Source organism: Nicotiana attenuata, chromosome 10 (assembly GCF_001879085.1).
Source record: "Nicotiana attenuata strain UT chromosome 10, NIATTr2, whole genome shotgun sequence".
Classification (NCBI taxonomy): Eukaryota; Viridiplantae; Streptophyta; class Magnoliopsida; order Solanales; family Solanaceae; genus Nicotiana; species Nicotiana attenuata.
In genome coordinates, this window is record NC_031998.1 from 17,434,130 (window position 1) to 17,458,489 (window position 24,360).

At 40.9% G+C, this 24,360-nt stretch overlaps 2 protein-coding genes and 1 non-coding gene across 3 annotated transcripts; 2 read left to right on the forward strand and 1 right to left on the reverse strand.

Moving 5' to 3' along the window:
• LOC109233086 (eukaryotic translation initiation factor NCBP-like) lies at positions 14,777 to 18,881 on the forward strand. Its single transcript, XM_019398845.1, has 6 exons — positions 14,777 to 15,121; positions 16,212 to 16,307; positions 16,390 to 16,494; positions 16,612 to 16,689; positions 18,240 to 18,359; positions 18,451 to 18,881. Exons 1-6 carry the CDS (start codon positions 15,014 to 15,016, stop codon positions 18,580 to 18,582), a joined length of 639 nt encoding a protein of 212 aa, XP_019254390.1. The 5' UTR covers positions 14,777 to 15,013; the 3' UTR covers positions 18,583 to 18,881.
• TRNAM-CAU lies at positions 20,096 to 20,167 on the forward strand. Its single transcript has one exon. It is a non-coding gene; the product is annotated as a tRNA-Met (tRNA).
• LOC109233860 (ethylene-responsive transcription factor RAP2-11-like) lies at positions 20,409 to 21,524 on the reverse strand. Its single transcript, XM_019399713.1, has one exon. It carries the CDS (start codon positions 21,365 to 21,367, stop codon positions 20,573 to 20,575), a length of 795 nt encoding a protein of 264 aa, XP_019255258.1. The 5' UTR covers positions 21,368 to 21,524; the 3' UTR covers positions 20,409 to 20,572.

The window sequence follows — 24,360 nt, forward strand, 5'->3', positions numbered from 1 at the left end:
AAAAAAAATCTTCCTTTCACTATTTAAATCGAGGAAACAAACAAAAACTTAAGAAATTCTTTCTTGTGTTTTAAAGATTTTAAAGAAGGGAAAAGTTTTATGTATTACGTTGATAAAAACAAAGTATGTAGATAGTCATATATATATATTCAGCATTCACACATGAAAGGAAAAAGTCAAAAGCAGAAGGAAGTACATCACCTGAGATGCATAATTGCAAAATGATGATTAGATGCTTAGCAATTTACTCATCGAACTACGAAAAATCACAAAGAACGATTTTGGATGAAAGTTTTCCCGGCAAATTTTTCGGTGAAAGAAAAAAGGGAACTATACGTTTTTTCTAATTCAATATATGCAAGAGGAGAAATTCAGTTAGTTTTTAAAAGGAAGAGGAGTGGAGGAAGTGGGAGTAGTTGGTGGTTTTTATTGGTAGTTTCTATTGCTTGAAAAATTTAAAATTTTTGAATTTTGAAAAAAAACGTGTCTTTCACATCTATTTTTAAATAAATTTGAATTTTGAAACTCCAAGAAAGTTGGAGGATTCCAAATTTTTTACATGTGTCAATTTAATGTTATGCCACTTGTCATCATAATAGTTCTTTGCCTCTCCTATTATATATTAATAGATTAGGCGAACAAAATTAATGGTTATCTCATTATTACACTTATTATTTTAAAGTACTTTAGTAGTTTCCATAATTATTTCGAGTATACTATATAGTTTTGAGATTTTCTAAAATAAAAACATAAAGCACTAATGACTCATATGTTAATACTAATTTTTAAAAGTAACGATGACTCTAATATATAGATATATGCAAAGGAGTAGAAAATATGTTCCAGAATAATTGTTTAGAGTGATGGAAAAATAATACTTACTAACAGTTTTGATATTAATTTAGATCTGAAAAGAGATTTGTTTGACTACCAAAAAATAGATTAAGCTTTTAAAACTTTTTACACTATCTTTATTATTTAAATAGATAAACTATTTTTAATATTATATTTAAAAATATGACTCTATTTTTCAAGGGTAAGGTTTTGAATATCGAATTAGTGAGGTGTTGGTGGTTGAGCCTGGAGTTTTTACATATAAAAATAATTTATATTTTCACGACTGGATAAATTGGATAAATTTATTTGTTTTTTCTTTTTATAAAAAGAGGTTTGTATACGGTGGAAATTGGGGCTACCTGATTTCATTCTTTGATTGAAAAAGAGATACCACGTCGAAAGGCCAGGACGTCGAGTACGGGATCGAAGTTGCTTTCCAAGATTGAGGTCGACATCACTAATCGCGGTCAGGAAAGGGCATACTTCGATATGATGCCGGTATAGTTCAGTAATGGAAGAAGCGAGATATCCGTGACGGATCGAAGATCATGTCGTGAATTTCGGAATGGATTGATCTTCGGCGGTTAATCAGTTGTCAATATGTTTTCCTACTATAATTAGAAGTGTACCTTGTTTAGAACTCCTCTATTATATAAGGAGGAACCTCATTCATTTGTAAGCATCATTATTGACTAATAAGAATACACACATCCACTGCTCTTTTATCTTGTTTGCCGTTCATTACTGTTCATCATTGTTGTTTCATTTCTTTACTGTTATTATTATTGCTCTATCTCGAGACCGTCTCGAATCGAGGTCGAGACTCCACTCGCATACTAGTTTGATCTATCCTATCTCATAATTTATCTATTTAATTCCTTGTTTATCAATTGGTATTGGATTGAATCACGTATCCTTAAAACCACAATATAAGTTTAATTGTTACTCGAATTTTAGGATAAAAAGTGTGGCGCCCACCGTGGGGCTAAGGATAATAGTGATTGTTCGGTGCTGATTGTGATAAAACACATTATTTCACGCTTGTTCTTGTCAAGTATTTTTGCTCTCAAGTTAAAACATGTCAAACTCACAAAACGCACCCACACATGGTGATGATGGTCTCGGGTTTCACGGGGAAAACGACAATGTAATTGCTCTAGGAGTCGGGGTGCCACCGGCTAATCTCGGGGGAGCACCGGTTGCCGATCCAGTCGATGTCAGTTAGCACGTTGCTCTAAATGCTGACCTAGACGCGGACCCAGAAGGGAGTGTGGCAGGGAAGGACGATCTGGCGGTCAAGGTACACAGGGCAGAGGAGACGGAGGAGTTAGTCTCCGGGTGATATTCGAGATGCTACAGACTCATCAGGCCGCTATTGCTCAGCTACAAAATCAACATAAAACTTCGAGTGGGGTTGAGACAGAAATCACTCGTCGTACCAAGCCAGTGCTAGAGAGGTCGAATGGTAACGGATCGGGGACCGATCCCACAATAATGAAAATGCTCGAGGAGCTCGCCAAGAGAATTGAGTCAGGAGAAAAGAAAACCGAAGCTAATGATAAAAAAGTGGAGACATACAACTCTCGAGTTGGTCAGATACCGGGGGCACCGCCAATCTTGAAAGGGATGGATTCGAAGAAGTTTGTACAAAAGCCGTTTCCTCCAAGTGCGGCTCCGAAGCCTATTCCAAAGAAGTTTTGTATGCCAGACATGCCCAAATATAGTGGGACCACCAATCCCAATGAGCATTTTACTTCATATACATGCCCTATCAAGGGTAATGTTAGAAGATGATGAAATTGAATCTGTGCCGTTGAAAAAGTTCGGAGACACCCTTTCGAAGGGAGCATGATTTGTATCACAACCTGCCACCAAATTCCATCGACTCATTTGCCATGTTAGCATATTCTTTCGTAAAGGCACACATCAGGGCCATAAAGGTCGCAACAAGAAAATCGGACCTTTTCAAGGTAAGACAAAGGGATAGCGAAATGCTGAGGGAGTTCGTATCCCGATTTCAAATGGAGCGCATGGAGTTGCCACCGGTCACAGATGATTGGGTCGTTCAAGCTTTCACCCAAGGGTTGAACGAGTGGAGTTCGATAGAATCACATCAGTTGAAACAATATTTGATCGAGTATCCAGTTGTAACTTGGGCAGATGTGCACAATCGATATCAATCAAAGATCAGGGTCGAGGACGACCAATTAGGAGCCCCTTCCGGTTCGCTACATCCAAACAGGTCGGCAGTTAAAAAATAGAGGGACGTCGACGGGGAGCCATGGTCGAACAGAGAACGACATCAACCATATACCGCAGATCGAAGGAACAATGGTTCAGGATGCAATTCCGCACGGAATGATCAAAGAAGTGATCGAGGACAGAATTCTCGGGGACTTATGAGCAAAAGTGGTTTTTATAAGTATGCCGATCCCACGGAGGCACCTCGATTATCAAAATATAACTTTAGCATCGATGCAATGGGCATTTTATCGACAATCGGAAGGATCAAAGATACTAGGTGGCCCAGACCCATACAGACTGATCCTTCTCAAAGAAACCCAAATTTGATGTGCAAGTATGATGGCGCGCATGGTCACAGGACCGAAGATTGTAGGCAATTAAGAGAGGAGGTAGCCCGTCTATTCAATGAGGGCCACCTTCAAGAGTTCCTCAGTGATCGAGCCAAGAATCATTTCAGATAAAGGGACGCCAACAGGAAAAATGAACATGAGGAACCCCAACATGTCATTCATATGATCATCGGTGGGGTCGACATTCCACAGGGACCCATATTCAAACGCACCAAGGTATCAATCACTAGGGAAAAACGAACCCGAGATTATGTGCCCGAAGGCTCCTTATCATTCAACTACGAAGAAGCAGAAGGCATTTCTCAGCCCCATAACGACGCTCTGGTAATTTCTATCTTATTAAGTGTGTTTTAGTGGATCTAGGTAGCTCGGCGAATATCATCTGATCGAGGGTCGTGGAGCAACTCGGCTTACAACATCAAATCGTGCCCGCAGCTCGGGTCTTAAACGGCTTCAATATGGCCAGTGAAACAACTAAATGGGAGATTATTCTACCGATGAACGTGGCTGGAACCATTCAAGATACCAAGTTTCACGTGATCGAGGGCGACATGAGGTACAATGCCCTACTCGTAAGGCCTTGGATACACAATGTGAGGGCAGTCCTTTCAACTCTCTACCAAATAATGAAATTCCTGATGTCGAATGGTCTAAAAATAGTATATGGGGAGCAACATGCCGCAAAGGAAATGTTTGTGGTCGATGAGGTAACACCGATATCGACGTTATCAACCTCATCAAAGGTAAACAGGAAGCCAAATAGCAATCAAAGCCTCCAGCCTCGATCGAAACGGAGAAGCAGGAGATAGAAGAAGAAGAGAGGGATTTTTTGACCCCTCGAACTTTTATTGTTCCCAAAGATTTTGACGATACCAAATCAACGCTCGAAGAGCTGGAACAGGTTGTATCGATCGAGTACCTGCCCGAGCGAAAGGTATACCTGGTAACGGGATTGACCCCCGGACTCAGGAAAAAGCTTATTCAATTTCTTATTGATAACATAGATTGTTTTGCTTGGTCCCATTTAGACATGACAGGGATCCCACCGGAGATAACGACGCATCGGCTAAGCCTGAACCCTAGGTTCAAACCGGTGAAGCAAAAGAAAAGACCCCAGTCCGAGGTAAAGCACGCATTCATAAAGGATGAGGTAACTAAACTTCTCAGAATAGGGTCCATTCGGGAGGTGAAATATCCCCAATGGTTAGCCAATGTAGTCGCAGTCCCTAAAAAAGGGAACAAACTTAGAATGTGTGTAGATTATAAAGATTTAAACAAGGCATGCCCCAAAGATTCTTTTCTACTGCCTAACATCGATCGCATGATCGATGCGACGGCTGGCCACGAGATCCTTACCTTTCTCGATGCCTATTCCGGGTATAATCAAACTCAAACGAACTCGAAAGACCAGGAAAAGACTTCATTTATCACCAAGTATGGAACATATTGATATAATGTAATGCCTTTCGGGCTAAAAAATGCAGGAGCTACTTACCAACGCCTAGTAAATAAAATGTTCGAAGGACAAATAGGTAAGTCAATGGAAGTTTATATCGATGACATGCTAGTTAAGTCCTTACGCATAGAGGACCATTTGGCTCATTTGCAGGAAACGTTCGAGATTTTGAGGAAATATAACATGAAGCTCAACCTCGAGAAATGTGCTTTCGGGGTCGGTTCGGGCAAATTCCTGGGCTTCATGGTGTCGAATCGGGGGATCGAGATCAACCCCGATAAAATCAAGGCCATTGAAGACATCACTGTCGTGGACAGTATAAAAGCCGTGCAAAGGCTAACTGGACGGATAGCTGCTTTAGGTCGATTCATCTCGAGGTCGTCGGATCGAAGCCACGGATTTTTCTCTCTACTAAAAAAGAAGAACGATTTCACCTGGACCCCGGAATGCCCAGGCATTAGAGGAATTAAAGCAATACCTATCGAGCTCATCACTGCTTTACACTCCAAAGGAAAATGAGAAACTTTACTTGTACTTGGCAGTATCAGAAATTGCGGTAAGTGGTGTCCTTGTTCGAGAAGATCAAGGTACGCAATTTCCCGTTTATTATGTAAGTCGAACCTTAGGAGAAGCAGAAACTAGATATCCACACTTAGAGAAATTGGCACTTGAACTGATAAGCGCCTCTAGAAAGTTAAAACCATACTTTCAATGTCACCTCATATGCGTGTTAACCATCACCCACTTTGTAATATTTTGCACAAGCCCGAACTATCGGGCCGATTGGCCAAGTGGGCTGTCGAACTGAGTGGGTACGATATCGAGTAACAACCCCGAACGACCATCAGGTCTCAAATTTTGGCGGACTTCGTGGCCGATTTCATGCCAACCCTCGTACCCGAAGTTGAAAAAGAACTCTTGTTAAAATCAGGCATATCATCGGGGGTATGGACCCTTTTCACAGACGGTGCTTCGAATGTGAAGGGGTCCGGGCTAGGCATCATTTTGAAGCGGCCCACGGGTAGCATTATTAGGCATTCTATCAAAAGTTCTAGGTTGACTAACAATGAGGCCGAGTACGAGGCCATGATTGCAGGTCTTGAGCTAGCTAAAAGCTTGGGAGCAGAAGTCATTGAAGCCAAGTGTGACTCTTTACTGGTGGTGAACCAAGTAAACAAAACCTTCGAAGTTGGAGAGGATAGAATGCAAAGATATTTGGACAAGCTGCAGGTAACTTTGCACCGTTTCAAGGAATGGACTTTACAGCATGTACCTCGGGAACAAAACAGTGAGGCCGATGCACTTGCAAATCTGGGTTCATCGGTCGAGGAAGATGAGATCAGCTCGGGGACTGTCGTTCAATTCTCGAGATTTGTGATCGAGGAAGGTCATGCCGAGATAAACTCTACAAGCTTAACCTGGGATTGGAGGAATAAATATATTGAATACTTGAAGAACGGAAAGCTCCCATAGGACCCTAAAGAGTCGAGGGCCCTACGAACCAAAGTTGCTCGATTCACATAGGCTGAAGATGGAACATTATACAGAAGGACATTCGATGGACCATTGGTAGTATGTTTAGGACCAGGAGACACCGATTATGTTTTACGAGAGGTCCATGAAGGCACTTGTGGGAACCATTCCGGTGCTGAATCACCGATTCACAAAATCGTTAGAGCAGGATACTACTGGGATAGCATGGAAAAAGACACTAAGAAGTTTGTTAAAAATTGTGATAAACGTCAAAGGTTCGCACCGATGATCCATCAGCCCGGAGAACAACTTCATTCAGTCCTATCCCTATGGCCATTCATGAAATGGGGGATGTATATCATCGGCCCTCTACCATCGGCCCCAGGTAAAGCAAAATTCATTTTACTTATGACTGACTATTTCTCTAAATGGGTTGAAGCACATGCGTTCGAGAAAGTGAGAGAGAAAGAGGTTATAGACTTCATCTGGGATCACATCATATGTCGATTTGGGATACCTGCCGAAATAGTGTGTGACAATGAAAAATAATTTATCGGCAGCAAAGTAACGAAATTCCTCGAAGACCACAAAATAAAAAGGATATTATCGGCGTCATATCATCCTAGTGGGAACGGTCAGACCGAATCAACGAACAAGACTACCATTCAAAACCTAAAGAAAAGGTTGAACGACGCTAAGGGGAAGTGGAGAGAAATTCTACCCGAAGTCCATTGGGCATATCGAACGACATCAAAGTCCAGTACGGGTGCAACCCCGTTCTCCTTAGTATATGGCACCGAAGCCTTGATTCCAGTTGAAGTCGAGGAACCCAGTGCCAGGTTTCGATACACAATAGAAGAATCAAATCACGAGGCTATGAATACTAGCTTCGAATCATTGGATGAAAAATGAGAAGCCGCACTCGTTCAAATGGCTACACAAAAGCAACGAATCAAAAGATACTCCAATAGGAGAACCAACCTTCACCACTTCAGAGTCGGAAACTTAGTCCTGAGGAAGGTCACCATCAATACTCGAGATCCTAATGAAGGGAAGCTCGACCCAAATTGGGAAGGACCTTACAAAGTCCTTGACATCATCGGAAAGGGATCTTATAAGCTCGGCATGATGGACGGCGAACAACCGCCAAATAATTGGAACATATCACTTCTCAAACGGTGTTATTGCTAAGACATCGAGACCTCAGATTTTAAAGCACGCATTGCACTCTTTTTCCCTTAGATCGGTTTGTGTCCCAATTGGGTTTTTTCAGCGAGGTTTTTAACGAGGCAACAATTATGTTCTACCCGAGGAAAATTTAATAGTATCCAAGGCTTCTTTACCATCAACCTCAAATACTTGGGGGCATCACCCTCGGATATTATATTTTCGAGAAAAGTACTTCATGTCAAAGGGTCTCGATAGGGAAACTTTGTAATGGGCCAAACGGTCGAATGAACCGTGTCCATATAGATTAGTCGAGACCCGATGGAAAAACATGTACGCACGTATAAATTATTCAAAGAAGCATTCTTTCTATATCAAACATCTTGTGTCTCAAAGAAACTTTTCTACTATACGAGCTTCATACTTATGATTTTGTGAGAAATGGCTCAAGGGCCAAGCGCAAATATTCCTCGGACACTCGGGGACTATCGTCGACGATCAACATATTCGAGTTGTCTAAACTCAAATTCATAAGACCTTAACGAGGCACCCCTCGATCTATAGGCCAAGACCATCATTCTCGGGGACTAACACTTCGAACTTGTTCGAAGTGTTATTGGGAAATAAGCCCAAAAGGCATATCCAAAGGCTATGGCCAAATTAATGCGGCTCGGAGACGTCCGAATCCCGCAATAAAAATAGGCCTTCGAATTCTTTGAAACACCGGTTAAAAAGGCTACCCTCGGCAAATAATCAAAAGGGCTTCGATAAAATCAGCCCTCGAAAAACCTTAAGAGGTATCAAATTATCTTAACACAAACGTGCTAAGGCAAAAAAAAAATTTTACTAAGTATTTTAAGCCAAAAGAGGGGAATAATAGCCATCTTTTAGAGGCCATATTGGCCCAATCTAAAGAGCCTAAGGGCCAATACACTTAGAGTTTGAGATCTCGTTCTCGCTCCATCCGAACCTAAGGGTTCGACTATTCCGAGCCCAAATAAAAACTGATTTGGCTATGGCTCGGGGACTCATCATTATTCGACACAAACCCTAAATGGCCTATGCTTCAAGTTCGAACCTTATTCAAACTCGACTTTGGTGACTTCGAGGAAGCCACCCAAAACTAAAATCTAGAACGCACCGTTCAAAGCATAAGATTGTGCTAAAGTTATACAAGGCAAAAAAAACGTGTTTGTAGATAAAAATCGAGAAGGCATTCAAAAGAAAATTTCCTTTATATATTGATGAAGAAGCATATGTACAAGAGACCGACAGAGGTCTTACAAAAAAAAAGAAACTAAGTCCTAACTACGGATGGGGGCGACCTCTTCATGGGGGGCAGCTTCTCCTTCGGGCCCCTCGTCATTGTCGGATCCGCCTCGACCGCCTTCATCATCGGAAGAGACAAGCAGCCTGGCATCGGCTTCAAGCGCCTTGGCTTGGGCTATCTCCTCGTAGAGGTCAAAACCTCGAAAGTGGATTCGAGGGTCTCCCTCCGGGATTGGCACTTCGCCAAGTCATGGCTCCATCGCTCTCAATCAGAAGCCTCCCTTAGCTGCGTTTGAGCAGCCTCGGCATCGGCCAGGTACACGACTATGGACTTGTCAGCCATGATCTTCGTCTTCTCGACCTCCGCCTTGGCCTCAGCAAGCTCTCCTTCAAGCTCCTCGATCATTTTGGCCTGGGCTGAGATTTTTCTCTTTAATGCTCCAAAGTTGGACCTTAGTCGATGACAGTTTGGCCAAGGTAGCCTCTTTCTCCATAGTAAGGCGGTCCATGTTCTCCTTCTACCGATCACAGTCAGCTTTGATTTGATCGACTTCCCCCTGGAGCAGCTCGATCCTTTCCAGCTTTTGCTGCAACTGAGATATTGAAGTATTAGCCTCCACAGTTAGGTCGAGTCCGTACTCTTTAAAAAAGATAGTTACTTGCTCGTCTAGCTCGGACTCAACCTTACGAGCCTTGGCCAAATCCGCACGAAGGTCCTTTAGAGCTTCATCCTTTTGGCTGCAAAGAAGCTTTAGAGCGTTCCTCTCCTCCGAGACATTCTGGAGCTCGGTTTCACGCTGACTTAGGTCGGCTCGAGACTTGGCAAAGGCCTATACAAAAGAAAAATGCAAGTCGGACTTAAAGAAAGAAGAGTAAGGAAATGAATCGCAGCAAGTAATGCTTACCCGAGATAGGAGACGTTGGGCCTCTTCAAAGAGGATGGACGCATCATTGAGATCAACGGCATCATCGACCCCAGTAAAACAATCCTGGAAGGGATCCTCTTCACTATGGACTCCGCCTATGTTAGGGGTCTGTAGAACCCGGGCGTCCTTATAGCCTCCTCAGAAAAGGCCGTAGAAAAGGAGAGTGACCTACTGTCACAACCCCGAGCAAATCGCTCGGAGCGCCCTGTTCAGCCCTAGGGGTCTCAGAACCGGCCCCCTCCGGTATATTCGTTGATGGCCGAGGGATAACCTCAACCTTAGGCGATTCGGGGGCTTTGATCGAATCTTTCTTCGAGGCCTCCTCATCACGAGGGCGGGTCTCGACAATCGCCTCCGACTTGGAAGGCTCGGCGATCTCGACCGGCTTCCTTTCTCAAACCATCATCGCCGAGTCATCGCCCTCATCTTCCTCTTCTTCTTCCCCCAGTTGGTGAACCGACTCTACAGTTACAGGGATGAGATTTCTCCTGCGTCTTTGAACTGGAGCCCTTTTAGGTTGGGGGTCCTCGGACTCCGAGACCCTCTTCCTCTTGTTATCTTTCCCCGACTTCGGAATCGGGGACTCGGCCTCTTCCTCAGGCGAGACTGACCTCATTTCAGCAACATCTCCAAGGCCTGCATAAAAGAGAGTCTAGTATAAATAAAGAGAAACGTTACAGAAAAAAGGTATCGAAAGCTTACAAGATAAACTTACCATGATTCTTGGCTTCCCATCTGCCCTTTGCCAAGTCACACCAGCAGCGCTCAGCATGGGAGGAAGTCGAGGCCAACTTCCGAACCTAGTCTTCGAGGTCGGGGACCGCGTGAGGTATCCAAGCAACCGCTACACAATAGATGAAGGCATTACATAAAAGAAAAAACGGAGTACGAAGACTAATGGGTAATACGTTACTTACGATCGAGGTTCCACTTCTCGGGGAACGGCAGTTTCTCCTCTAGGATAAGGTTGCAGGTCCTTACCCCTACGAACCGGCTCATCCAACCCCGATCCTTGTCCTCATCATTTCTCGCAAAAAAGGCCTTTGTCGCTCGGCGTTGGAGCTTAATCAATCCTCGAAAAAGCCAAGGTCGATATAACCGTATGAGGTGGTTGAGAGTGAACTCCAGCCCCTCGGTCTTGCTGGAAAAGAAGCGGAGCATGATGTTACAACCCATATTCTCATACGTTAGTTCATGCCATAAGGTCGTCGACGTAAATCCATGAAGAGATTATCTTTGAGATGATAAGAGATTAATCCTATTGGTCTTAAATGATACAAAGGTGTATAAGGGTGGTTAACAAGTATTAGAAGTTAAACGAATCAAGGATGTTGTCAGCCGTATTTTTGGGTAAACCTAGGGGTGCTTAATACTCTCAAGAGGTCGTATTTTAAGGTATATGAATCATAAAATATCCGTATCATAGTCTTGAAGTCAAACGAGTTATGAAACAAAAGTCGACAAGAGTTGTTGCAACTTAAGTTCATAGTTTTACTTAAACTTTAGGTCAAATGTTCTTAAGCTTTTCTCCCAATATACTTGGAATTACGGGGTGATCTACCCACCAAATTGAAGATCTATGAGTCTAGTTTCCAACGCATTAAACCTTTTATCAATACGACATTGGAGTAGAGAGATATAGACATTTTTGCGAGACTGCACAAGATGCTAGGTGACAAGTAGGTGGGTCACCTACATGGTTAAATGATAGCCCAAAAAGAGGCAATTTCGGGTCAGACAAAGAGCCCATTAAAAGGCTTATATTCTGCAATATATCCCTCATTATATTTCACAAATAACCAGACCTAAACCCCTGCAAACTTCCTCCCAAAAATTATCCACAAACCCTAATTGATTTTCCCTCTCTTTCAAGTTCAAATTGGGGGTAAACCCTAGAGTTTGAAGAACCAAGATAAGGGCTGAGTTATCCAACAAGTAAGGTGAGTTTACTGCTATCTTTCATACATTTATTCTGCTGTGAATTCATGGTAATTCGTTCTATACATGTAAGAACTCACGGGACGGTGATCGGAAGCCGTGAGTTCGAGTTATTCACTTGTAGCGGACTGTTTTGTGGACTGTTTTGTGTTGCTGTTGGGCTGCGTGTTTTACTACTGTTTTGTGAAGTTTTGGAGGAGGAAGGGTGTGGAGAAACACCATATAGATGTAGGGTTGTGGGCTGGTAGTTCTTCATAACATTTCCGGGTCGTTTGACACGACTATGGTGGCCGTCGTATGTATGAAGTGATTAGGTTGTGCGTGGACTGTTTTGGGAGGCTCAATATGATTATTATTGATGTTGTTTAGGCTGTTTGGTGATTGTTTGGAATTGTGTGAAGTCATATATATAGGGGAGGTGCTGTCCGTTTCATCGTAAAATAGGTTGTGGTCGATACATAATAGTTATGACGCTTGAATGATAACTATAGTATCGTTTCTCTTATTGTAGACTAAGGAGTCGTGAAAATTGCATAGCTTGAGATTGGGGAAGTATATACAAGGTATGTGAGGCTATCCCTTTCCTTCTTTTGCACGACTCCGATTGTACATAATGTAGTGAACGAGCTTCCAAAGATACTCTACTCTTAGAAGCTAGCAGTACTTACATTGTTTCCCCTCTTATGGAACGATTGATGTTGATGTTGCTTCTCTTATTCTTATGTTATCAATGTTATTGGTACTTCCTGATTCTTATAAGGTTCATGGTGAAGAGTTAGTCCTAATAACGTGTATAGAGGATACCGACCTTACGTCACTCCGAAAGGTTTAGAACGTGAGTCATGAGTCGAGCATGCATTATATATATGTATCTATTTTACTCTACCGAGCCGCGCTATAGTCGGCCGGGTATGGCACCTATTGTGCAACCACTGATCAGTTGGGTTTTACCGAGCTCCATGTGGCCGGGTATGTTTTTACCGAGCCTATTACGGCCGGGTACGATATGATGATGATGATGCCCACAGAGGCGTATGTTTTAAAAGTTTATGTATATATACATATGTATCACGCATTTCATGTCAGTAGCCCTTAGAGGTACCCAAATGTTATAGGTTGTTTATTCTCTATCCCTGCTTACATTACTGTTTGTACTTATGGTTCCCTGCCTTACATACTCAGTACTTTATTCGTACTGACGTCCTTTTATTTGTGGACGCTGCATGTCGTGCTGCAGGTCCTGATAGACAGGCAGGCGCAGCTCCCCCACCATAGTAGGCTGTCCAGTTCAGCGGTGATTGGCGAGATCCCTTCTTCGGACTTGCCTTGGTCTTGGTATGCATTTTTGTTATAGATATTATGGGTATGTCGGGGCCCTGTTCCGGCTATGTTGCAACACTTATGTTCCTTTAGAGGCTCATAGACAGGTGTCGACTCATGTATAGTTTGGTAGGCCTTGTCAGCTGGTTTTTGTTGTATAGTCTCTCATGGTAGTGTGGTAGCTCGTACCTTATATATAGTTTCTTGATTGTCTAGTCATCCCATGTTATGTATGTTCATGCCATCATATTTTATTGTTGGTTGTCCATGACCCATGTCTACCATTTATATTGATCTCGTCAGCCCTAAAAGATAATAAAGAAGGTTAGATAAAATGTATGTTGGTACTCGGTAAGTATGGCCCGGTGCTAGTCATGGCCCTCTAGTTTGGGTCGTGACACATGATCACTATACGCTAGAATGAAGGGTGAACCTAGCCGAGGGTGACCTGATACCTCTTGCAAAAGTCGATAATCACTGGGTCGATAGGACCTAGTGTGAAGGGGTAAGTGTAGACACTTAGGAACCCCTCCATATAGGTAGTAATGCTCTCTTCAGGAGTGGGGATTAGTACCACGACCTCGGCCCCCCAGTTACAGTCTCTCTTCACAGCCTCGATATGGCTCACCATTATCGAGCAAATGTATCTCGACACGTGTTCACATCGGCCAGGGATCGTTGGAGGGTTCTCGACTTTGAAGTCGAATTTTAAGACACAAGGGCCGAGAACATATTGGTTCCACCGGCGTTTTATCATCGGCCGGTCGGGAAGAAGAGGAAGAAGCTTTCTCCTTTTGTGGGACGTTCTTGGAGGTTTTTGCCATTGATTCAGGTAGAAGGAAGTAGAAAGAGGTGAAATATGGTATTTTTGGTACTAACAAAATTGACTCAACGGGTGGTGAAAGAGAAGAGATGGAGAAAGGAAGAGACTTAGAAAACTTGGTGAAGGTGGAGGTAAAGTTTTGATTCAACCAAAGAACCTGTATTTATTAGATTCACGGCGATGGTTCGGTGGCGCTAGTGGCCGACCACCTACTGACAGGCATTAATGATTTGGGGAACTGTAGCGACGGGACGTTTCGGTCACGTCTGTCGTTTACGTCATAAGGAAGACATCATGATCGAGGTCTCCAGGAATCGAGGCTCAAGTCGTTTTTATCATTCTATTCTAAGAAACGCGGGGACTATCTGTATACGGTGGAAATCGGGGCTACCTGATTTCATTCTTTGATTGAAAAAGAGATACCACGTCGAAAGGCCAAGACGTCGAGTCTGGGATCGAAGTTGCTTTCCAAGATTAAGGTCGACGTCACTAATCGAGGTCAGGAAAGGGCATACTTCGAAATGATGCCGGTATAGTTCAGTACCGGAAGGAGCGAGATATTCGTGACGGATCGAAGATCATGGCGTGAATTTCGGAATGGATTGATCTTCGACGGTTGATCAGTTGTCAATATGATTTTTACTATAATTAGAAGTGTACCGTGTTTAGAACTCCTCTATTATATAAGGAGGAATCCCAATCATTTGTAAGCATCATTATTGACTAATAAGAATACACACATCCACTGCTCTTTTATCTTGCTTATCGTTCGTTACTGTTCATCATTGTTGTTTCATTTCTTTACTGTTATTATTATTTCTCTATCTCGAGACCGTCTTGAATCGAGGTCGAGACTCCACTCACATACTGGTTTGATCTATCTTATATCATAATTTATCTATTTATTTCCTTGTTTATCAATTGATAGTGAATTGAATCACGTATCCTTAAAACCACAATATAAGTTACATCCTCAAAAGTGAAATTATCCCTAATGAAAAGAAAATGGTTTCTGTGGTTGGTACGGGTAGACCCGATTGTATGCGTGACTCGTCAATCATTTGGGCCAACCCGATTCGTTTAATTACTGGGAGCCGCAATCAAATATACAATCGTCTTCATTTTCATTCTGAAAAACTTCTCTCTTATCGAACACGGGAAACCAGCGAGTATACATACAGAGTTGTGACCGGAGATTCGCCGGAACTAAATGGAAGTGACAGCTGAGAAGAGAGAATTGGAATTTGCAGCCCATAAAGAATCCGAGGATCGCGAACGCGTCGCCGTTGACCTCAAAGCCGGCTTGCATCCTCTCAAGGTTTCATTTTTCTCACTTTTTATTTTTACTTTTGTGCTATATCCGCTAAATATCTTGTATTTTATTTATTTTTAGGTTCATTAAGTTTAAATCTACACGTTTTTTTCATAAGTTCTAGGTTTATCAAGTTTAAATTTGTATGCTTTAATTCATACTCATTTTGTTAGGTTGTTTGAGGCAATTTGTAGCTATTTCTCAAAAAAATATTTTCTATTTTTTTAATTTAATTTTTTAGGTTCATCAAGGTAAAAATCTTATGCTTTTGTTCATACTGGTTGTACTGTTAGGTTTTGATTCAATGTCGCTGAACTCTATAATGTGTCATATTGAATAAATTTATTTAGAGACTTCTTGAACTAGAGAGAACTAAATACACAACATAATAACTACTAGTAAGCCAGTTCCTGTTAGAGAAATGAAATACAACATATGGTATAAACATTTGAATATGCCAGAGTCGTGCACAAATAAGTATATGAGCTTGAGTGACAAGGATTGGACATAGCGTGTCTGAGAGAATCTGCATCGAATATCACCTATATACATAATATACTCCAAAATTTTGGTAAATATTATAGTTTCAGGAATTGGAAATGGGACATGAGTACGAGGTAACAAACTTGAGGCATCAAGTGCCATACAAATGATGCTTACTTCCTGAAAGTCCATAGCATAATCTTGTAGGATCCAGTGATTCAAGATTCTTGCATTTCTTTCCCATTTGACTTATACCTACTTCTATTTTTTTGACAATCAACATCCACATCGGTGTTCAAATTTTTGTGACGCTCCTCCAAATTTCTGCACTTCATTTTCAGAAATGGCAAAGACAATATGCTCATCGTTCCAAGTGCCAGTCAGGGCAGGAAGAGCTTAGAATTGCAGAAACGTCTAGGAGCATGCTCACACGATGACTAGGACATGCTTGCTTCCCCTCTCTTTATAAAAATAAATATGCTAGGGACATGTCTTATAACTCCATAAGCACAGTATTGTTTTCTAGCCATGTTTACTTTTCATCTTATTCTTTCTTTTCCATCTTTTATGAATTGTGCTTCTGGTACTCAGTTTGCTTCATTGTCATGATCAGCACAAGTTTGTTTTCTGGTACACTCGCCGGACACCTGGGGTTCGAACTCAATCATCGTACGAGGATAATATAAAGAAAATTGTTGATTTTAGCACTGTAAGTCAACTTACTTCTGGTCATTTTGTTTATTTGTTAATTGGACTGCCTTATCACTGTATTTTATGTTCGTCATGCATAGGTTGAAGGTTTTTGGGTTTGCTACTGCCACTTGGCTCGTCCATCAACATTGCCAAGCCCAACTGATTTGCATCTTTTCAAGGAGGGTATTCGTCCATTATGGGAGGTAAGGTTTGGTGCTCATGCTAATTATTGCATTGCTTTGTTCTCAATTTCTCTAAAAGTCTTTAACTATGTATATCTCTTACCCAAGTTAATTTCCTGATTATATTTGTTTATGAAGGATGCTGCTAACTGCAATGGTGGAAAGTGGATAATTCGTTTTAAAAAAGCTGTCTCGGGACGTTTTTGGGAGGACCTGGTAAGCCAGCTGTCTCAGTGATTCTTGGTTCTGTCAAGTGTCAACTTACTTAAACTTTATGGCTATCTCGTTTAATGCTGAAACAATATCTTAACTGAATTTGTGGGTAGCCATGACAAAATTAAGTTCGTTATCTTAAGCAGTTGGAAATCTTTTTGATTGTTTAAAATAGAGGAAATTTCTAGTCCGTTTATGCAAAGATTGTTGAGATGCCCCTTCAGAAACAAGCTCATATAGATTTCCTGCCTTACATGAGCGTGAGAAGCTAACAAGAGAGGGAATGAGGGATAGCATAGTGAAAGGGACCCTTCATTTGCAACGGGGTTTTTGCTGGGTGGGTGTGTGGGGGGGGGGGGGGGGGGTAGGGGAGTATGAAAGGCCACTTCTGATCCGTGTGAGGGGTTAAAGGAGAAGGATCTACCATATCAAAAGAAGAAAAAAAAGGAGTGAGGAGCAGTGCACTAGAAGCTGAAGTGACATTTCTAACCAGCCTTTAGCATCATTATGGGGGTGGGGGGAGGGAGTATGAAAGGCCACTTCTGATCCATGTGAGGGTTAAAGGAGAAGGATGTACCATATCAAAAGAAGAAAAAAAAGGAACGAGGAGCAGTGCACTAGAAACTGAAGTGACATTTCTAACCAGCCTTTAACATCATTATCCTCTAATCTGTTTCCCTAAAGGGTGCTTTGTTTCAATGATGTTCCTCATTTTTTGTCAATAATAACATAGCTGGCTTTTTCATGCTGTTTTGGATTCAAAGTGTCTAACCAAAAAGTTGAGTCCGTTTGAAGATATTCTCATCTCTTAGTTTATACATTTGCTCCTTGTGAATTTACTTCTACCGATGTTGAAGGTAGGATTGAAGTTTTTGTGTTTGGATATTTAATGATCAACATTAATTTAGTCAATCAACTACTCCCCACTCCTGAATCAGTTTGGATTGGCACTAATTTGGTAAATTTCAGTTGACAAGTTGAACACTAATTTGTATAACTCTTTTAAGATGTTTCGTCACGCTATTCTCATAATCATATTTGTTTCGAAGCTTTCCGATAGAGGGAATTATTATACTTTCTAGATCATTATTCCCTTTTGGAGCATAAGAGGATGATATTAAGAGCGCATTCATCACTAGAGCAAATCTGAATGTTTTAACAAATTTTCCCTTCATCATCAAAAAAGTGAAATTGCTAAATTTGCATCAGCCAGATAAGGTCGATGTGACTTCAAATGCAAATTTTAGCAACTATAGATGGATGGAAAAGATAGCAAGATGCTATTTTTTTCAATTAATATTTTATGGTGTGGCCCCAGGCCAAGACTGTAGTGCAACACCTAGGCGACACTTCAAGGCCCGAGTGTGAGTAGTAAGCCACTCTTATGGCCTCCCTCCTAAAGAATCGACTTAATATCATGTGGATGGATTGCCCACGTATCAGTGATCGAGTCCTGTTATTTTGAATCATACTCATGACGTCAGGTTCACTGGTAAACCGGTAATGGTTGAATTTATTTGAACTTACAAAATTATCATGGATTTCTTGTATAGGTTCTGGCTTTGGTAGGTGATCAACTCGATTATGGTGACAACATATGCGGTGCAGTTTTAAGCATTCGTTTCAATGAGGACATATTGAGTGTGTGGAATCGTAATGCATCAGATCAGCAGGTAAAGCTATATCTAACCCTTGTTCCACACCCAATTAGTTCCTTATTAAGCCAAAAAGTAAACATGCTCACATCACCTTGGTTTTTTCTAGGCTGTGATGGCATTGAGAGATGCAATCAAACGACACCTAAAGCTTCCTAATGGCTATGTCATGGAATACAAAGCCCATGATGCTTCCTTGCGTGACAACTCATCATACCGCAATACTTGGATAAGAGGATAAAAGTTGCTAGTTTCTTATTTCGCTGTTAAACCTTCAACTTAGTTGTTTGGTTGGTATTTGGCCAAGTGATAGTCGTGACAAAAATGGTTAATCGTGTAATGCAATCCAACAACCATGGGGAAATCTCAGTTACTGAACTGACTCTTTAATATCTATCACTTCTTAAAAGTGTATGCACTTAACTCTACTGACAAATGAGTTATTCCCAGTTTTATGTTACCAGTTACCACAAGCATACAGTAGCAGTACATTGCTATTAGTACATTGCTATTAGTGCTTATGGTTGAATATTTCGTATATTACTTGTGCACGGGCTTGAAAATAAGCCTTTAGTTGCTCATGCATGGTCCTCCATATCGTGCGCTCGACAATTTCATTTCAGTTGTATCTGCTTGTGCCTTGATGTTAGCATGTCTGGGATTTAGCTTCATCTGTATCTCCCACCTCCGTTCGGCAATTTCTTGCCAACTTTTAAAGATGGTGTTAAAGCTGTTTACGGTAGAGATGAGCAGATAGGCAAATCCAAGACAGAAACATTGTTAAACTAGTTGTTGGCCAAGACCAACCCTTTCCACTATCACGCATTAAGTGTTCTCCAACAGTATACACCTCTACGAAGAGATGCCATGGAATTGGCAGAAACCTTCTTGTATGCATTGTGTAAGGCAGCATTCATACTATTACCATGTGGATCGCAGCTGTTTTTTTATGAGACGTCTTCCAAGGTATTGGATCAACTTCACTCCTGTGTGAGTTTGCTTACATTGCCGGTTCCAAACCTGGATAATGGAGAAAGGTTTTAGTAGGCTGCCGGCAAATATAATACTACTAGCTAATTCATGATAACATAGTCATTGAGGATTTATATAGTTGATTCTAACTTATTTGGGTTTGTTATCTCCCGAGGGACTGGATCCCAGCTATTCATCTCCCTCTAAATTACTCTTGTGCTAACCCATTTATGATTAAGTTGCTAATAATATATTGGCTAATGGTCCTAATCACTCCCCTTCCTTGAAAAGAAAGAACAACTCAAATAGAAAACGTGGTGAATTATGAGCCAGTTAGGATGGGCTTGTTGTAAGTGACTTTTAAGCCAAAAGTCATAAGTTAGGAATTTTTAGCTTTTGGCTTATTTTTGTCATTTTAGCTTAAAAATACCTTTTTACTTTATCTAAACACTACAAAATGGTTTAATCTAAACACTACAAAATGGTTTAAAAGCTATTTTGGCTTAAAAGAACTTAAAATAAGCCAATCCAAACGGGCTCTATACTTATTTTATCGGTAGGTGCATCTCTGCAAAAATTAGTAAAACGCAACCAGCTACACTTAACACTATGGTAAAATTAATCATACTTTTAGTGCATGGTTTCATTCTAGTTTCTGTTTAATTAACTTTTGGTGAGCTTCACTAAAGTTTAACGCCCGGCGGTCATCTCCCAGTGATTTCTAATATTAATGTGTCGGGAGAAAAGGTTTTTATAATTTATTGCAAAAGATGTATAAACAAATCAGAGTGGCGCAGCGGAAGCGTGGTGGGCCCATAACCCACAGGTCCCAGGATCGAAACCTGGCTCTGATATATTGTGTGAAAAGAGCAGCATCCCTTTCTCTTTCTTTTTCCCAAAAATACTGTCTTTCCTCGTCCTTTTATAATACTTTATTTATTTACTGTGTCTAATTCTCGTAAGCCAAATTTTAATCTCAGTTATTAGTGTTCATACGCCACGTAAGTTAGTCATTCTCGTCCTTGTAATTTGCAACATACATTCTGTTTTAATTCAAAAACGATTGCTTGCACCAATATCAAGAACTGCTCCTATTCTGCTCAATCTATATGTCTGCCAAAGTAATAAACGGAGAAGGGTACTCTCTCTCTCTCTCTCTCCCTCTCTCACAATTTCAGAGGGGAGAGAGTCCCAAAACGAAAATAAAATAAAATAAAATAGGAAGGCAAAAGATAATGGTAATTAGACTCTTTGAAACATTACCAATAATTTGAAAGGGGATGATCCCAAAGAGACTCATAAGGATCATGGACACTTTCCATGTAATCTTGAACACCATTTACTGCATAAATTGATGCTGATATCTGCCTTTCCTCTTTCATAATCTCATATTCTGTTAACCCCATCTCACCTGAAATCACATTCTTGGGAATATCCAATAATTCTTGTGCAAATTCAAAACCTTCTCCAAAACCCCATGAGAAAGAAGAATATGCTGATGCGCCCATGTCAATATCAGGTATGTATGTGTTATGAAACTGTTGACTTTCTTCTTTGATTTCATGATCCAAAGAAAGTTCTGTGTGTGTATTCTCACTAGAAATTGAATCATCACAATTGCTAATTATTAGACTAGAACTACTGCTGATGTTCAAACTACTTTGAACAGAGTTACTACTTGTGGAAACAACAGTATAATCCAGGCATTTCTGTTTTGCAATTTTCTTGCTCTTGAGAAGATTTCTAATTCTGGAAGCAAGAGGGGAATCTTGAGAAACACGAGTAACAAAGTTTGTTCGAGTGTTTGATCCGCGAAGAAGAACAGCAGCTTGATCGTAAGCATGAGCAGCTTCCTCAGCAGTTTCATAAGTTCCAAGCCACATCCTTATTTCCTTTGTTGTGTCTTTAATCTCAGCTACCCATTTTCCTGAATGCCTTTGCCTTACACCTACAAAGTTGTTACGGCTTTTGCTCCTTCTTTTCCCCTTGAATTTGGCTAGTTTGTTCTTTGAAATTTCTTCTGTTTGCTGCTGTTTTTGGAAGTTAATTTCCATTGTAACAAATATGAGCAACAACGAATTATGGAAGGAGAAGCGAGTAGCACGATTTTTTATGTTCTTAGTCTTAGTTGTAGTGGAGAAAGTTGTTTACATGTTTTTGTTTTTGTTGCTGTTATTGTGGGCTATATATAATATGTGAAGGTATGACATACCGATTAATTGAAAAGTTGTCCTCCTGTTTCATATTTCGTTATTTTTTTGTATTTTTTCTGTTTCCCATCTAATGTCGAGTACCTGCAGTATTCGCTGTTGGGCTCAGACTAATCGGGATTAATACCTGTCAATTTGATGAATTCAATCAATTATCAATTGGATCGAGAGATCGCGTGTGAGTCGAATACGGAGAGAAGAAGAAGCTGGAAATGAAACTTCACTGTTCCATTGAACAAAATAATATCCAACTGTACACGACTAACTGACTGACAATTATTATACTAATAACTAATATCTATCTGAACCATAGTTACTATTATGTACCCTAGTTAACCAACTATGATTAAATAACAGACTAACTACCTCTAACTACTGCCCTGTATCAGTACACTTCTCAACACACCCCACCCCCTTCAATCTAGGTCTAATGAAAATGTTCTTTAGGCCTAGTTTGGATATCAAATGATCATGTTGAAAACCACTCAACCCTTTGGTCAAGAGCTCAGCAAGTTGATCCACAGATGGAAAATACACAATCTCTACCAGCCCATGTTGCACCTTCTCATGAATAAAATGACAATATATATCAATATGTTTAGTCCTCTCATGAAAAACAGGATTTGCAGCAATTTGCATAGCTTATTTACTATCGCAATAGAGTGGAACTGGAAGAGTGAGAGAGACACCCAATTTATTGAACAAACCAACTAACCACACAATCTCTGTCACCGTTAAGGCTAAGCTCCTATACTCGGCTTCAGTTGAACTGCGAGAAATAATGTTTTGCTTCTTGGATTTTCAAGAGATGAGAGAATCACCAAGTGTAACCATATAGCCAGTTACAGACCTCCTGGTGTTTGGGCAAGAGGCCCAATCAGCATCACAGTATGCTTGCAACTTGGTAGAGCCCGTAGATGACATAAGAATCCATAGACCTGGATTCTTCTTCAAGTACCTAATCACTCTTAATGCAGCTTCCAAGTGTGAAGTCTTGGGAGCATGCATGAACTGGCTCAAACATTGCACTGCAAAAAAGATATTCGGCCTAGTAATTGTCAAGTGAAGCAACCTACCAATTAATCTCTGGTAGGCTCCAGGATCTGCAAGCAAAGAATCACTGTCAACACCAAATTGGTGATCAAATTCAGCTGTGCTCAGTTTTTGATTCACCTCAACAGGAGCCCCTACAGGTTTTGCCCCTGCCAAACCAACATCAGAGATAAGTTCAAGGGAATACTTCCTCTGATGTAACAAGATTCCTTCCATACTCCTTGCAAACCCAAGCTCCCCAAAATCTTTTATTTTGAAACTTTGATGAAGTATGTCTTTAGTGTAAGATATGAGTGCAGCATCATCTCCAGTGATGAGTAAGTCATCCACGTATACCAAAATGATAACTATTCTCCCATTGAGATGTTTGGTGAACAAAGAATAATCAAGGTGACTCTGTTTGAAACCCAATTGAAGAGGAGTAGTAGTCAACTTGATGTTCCACTAGCGCGAGGCCTGCTTAAGCCTATAAAGGGACTTGTGCAGTCGACGAACTTATGCTTTACCTGTTGAATGGGAGAAGTCTTGAGGAAAATGCATATATACTTCTTCCTCCAAATCACCTTGCAAGATGGTATTGTACACGTCCATTTGGTGCAAGACCCAACCTTTTGCAGTTGCAATAGAAATCATAGATCTAACAATGACCATTTTCACCACAGGTGAAAATGGTCACTGATAATCTAAGCCCTCCTTCTGACTATACCCCTTAGCCACCAATCGAGCCTTGAACCTTTCTATACTTCCAGAAATTGTATACTTGATCTTGTAGACCCATTTGCAACCAATTGTCTTCTTGTCAGGAGGCAATATCACAACTTCCCAGGTGTGATTGTCTTCTAAAGCATGAATCTCTACCTCATGGCCTCAACCCACTTTATATCCTTAGCTGCTTCATGATAAGATGTAGGTTTAGTTTCTGAAGATACTGTGGAAACATAAGTTTGGTATTTGGCTGATAGACCACCATAATGCTGTCATGACCCAAATCCTAACCTGTTGTGATGGCACCTAACATGGTATTAGGAAAGCCGACATTTACGGAAAAAAAACTCCAACAATTTGAACAAAATGGGTTTAAAACAGTTTATATAATAAAACTTTCCATAAACAGGGTAGAAATCCAAAACATAACGCGGAAATTCCCAGATCGGGGTGTCACAGAGTACATGAGTATCTAAATATCACAAGTCTGGAATACACTGACTATGATAGTCCGAAACTAAATACAATAAAGGAATGATAGGGAAGGAGAAAACAAAGTCTGTGAAGCGCCGGGTGACTACCTTGGAGTCTCCCAAGAGATCAACTGTACGATGAAATCATCACCCAGCATGTCCGAAAACACCTGGATCTACACACGGAGTACAGGGTGTAGCGTGAGTACAACCAACTCAGTAAGTAACAAGACTAAATAAAGAACTGAAAGTAGTGACGAGCTATACAATTATAGTTCAATTTCAGTAATTTCAACATTGGAAAGTAGGCATGCTTTCAAGTTTAACAATTTAGGACAAATCAATTATCTCATGTCAAGTTCAAGTAAAACATAATATAACATCTTTCAGAAAACTTCCAGGCCGTGATATATGGAAGCTAAGTGCAACAAAAATAAAATCAAGGGCATCCTCTCAGAGCAACAATCACTAAATCTTTCTCAATAGTTCAACACTCGGCACTCAAAACTCATACTCAAAAGGTACCTGTGCTTACTGGGGGTGTGTACAGACTCCAGAGGGGATCCTTCAGCCCAAGCGCTATACCGATGCGGCGTGCAGCCCAAT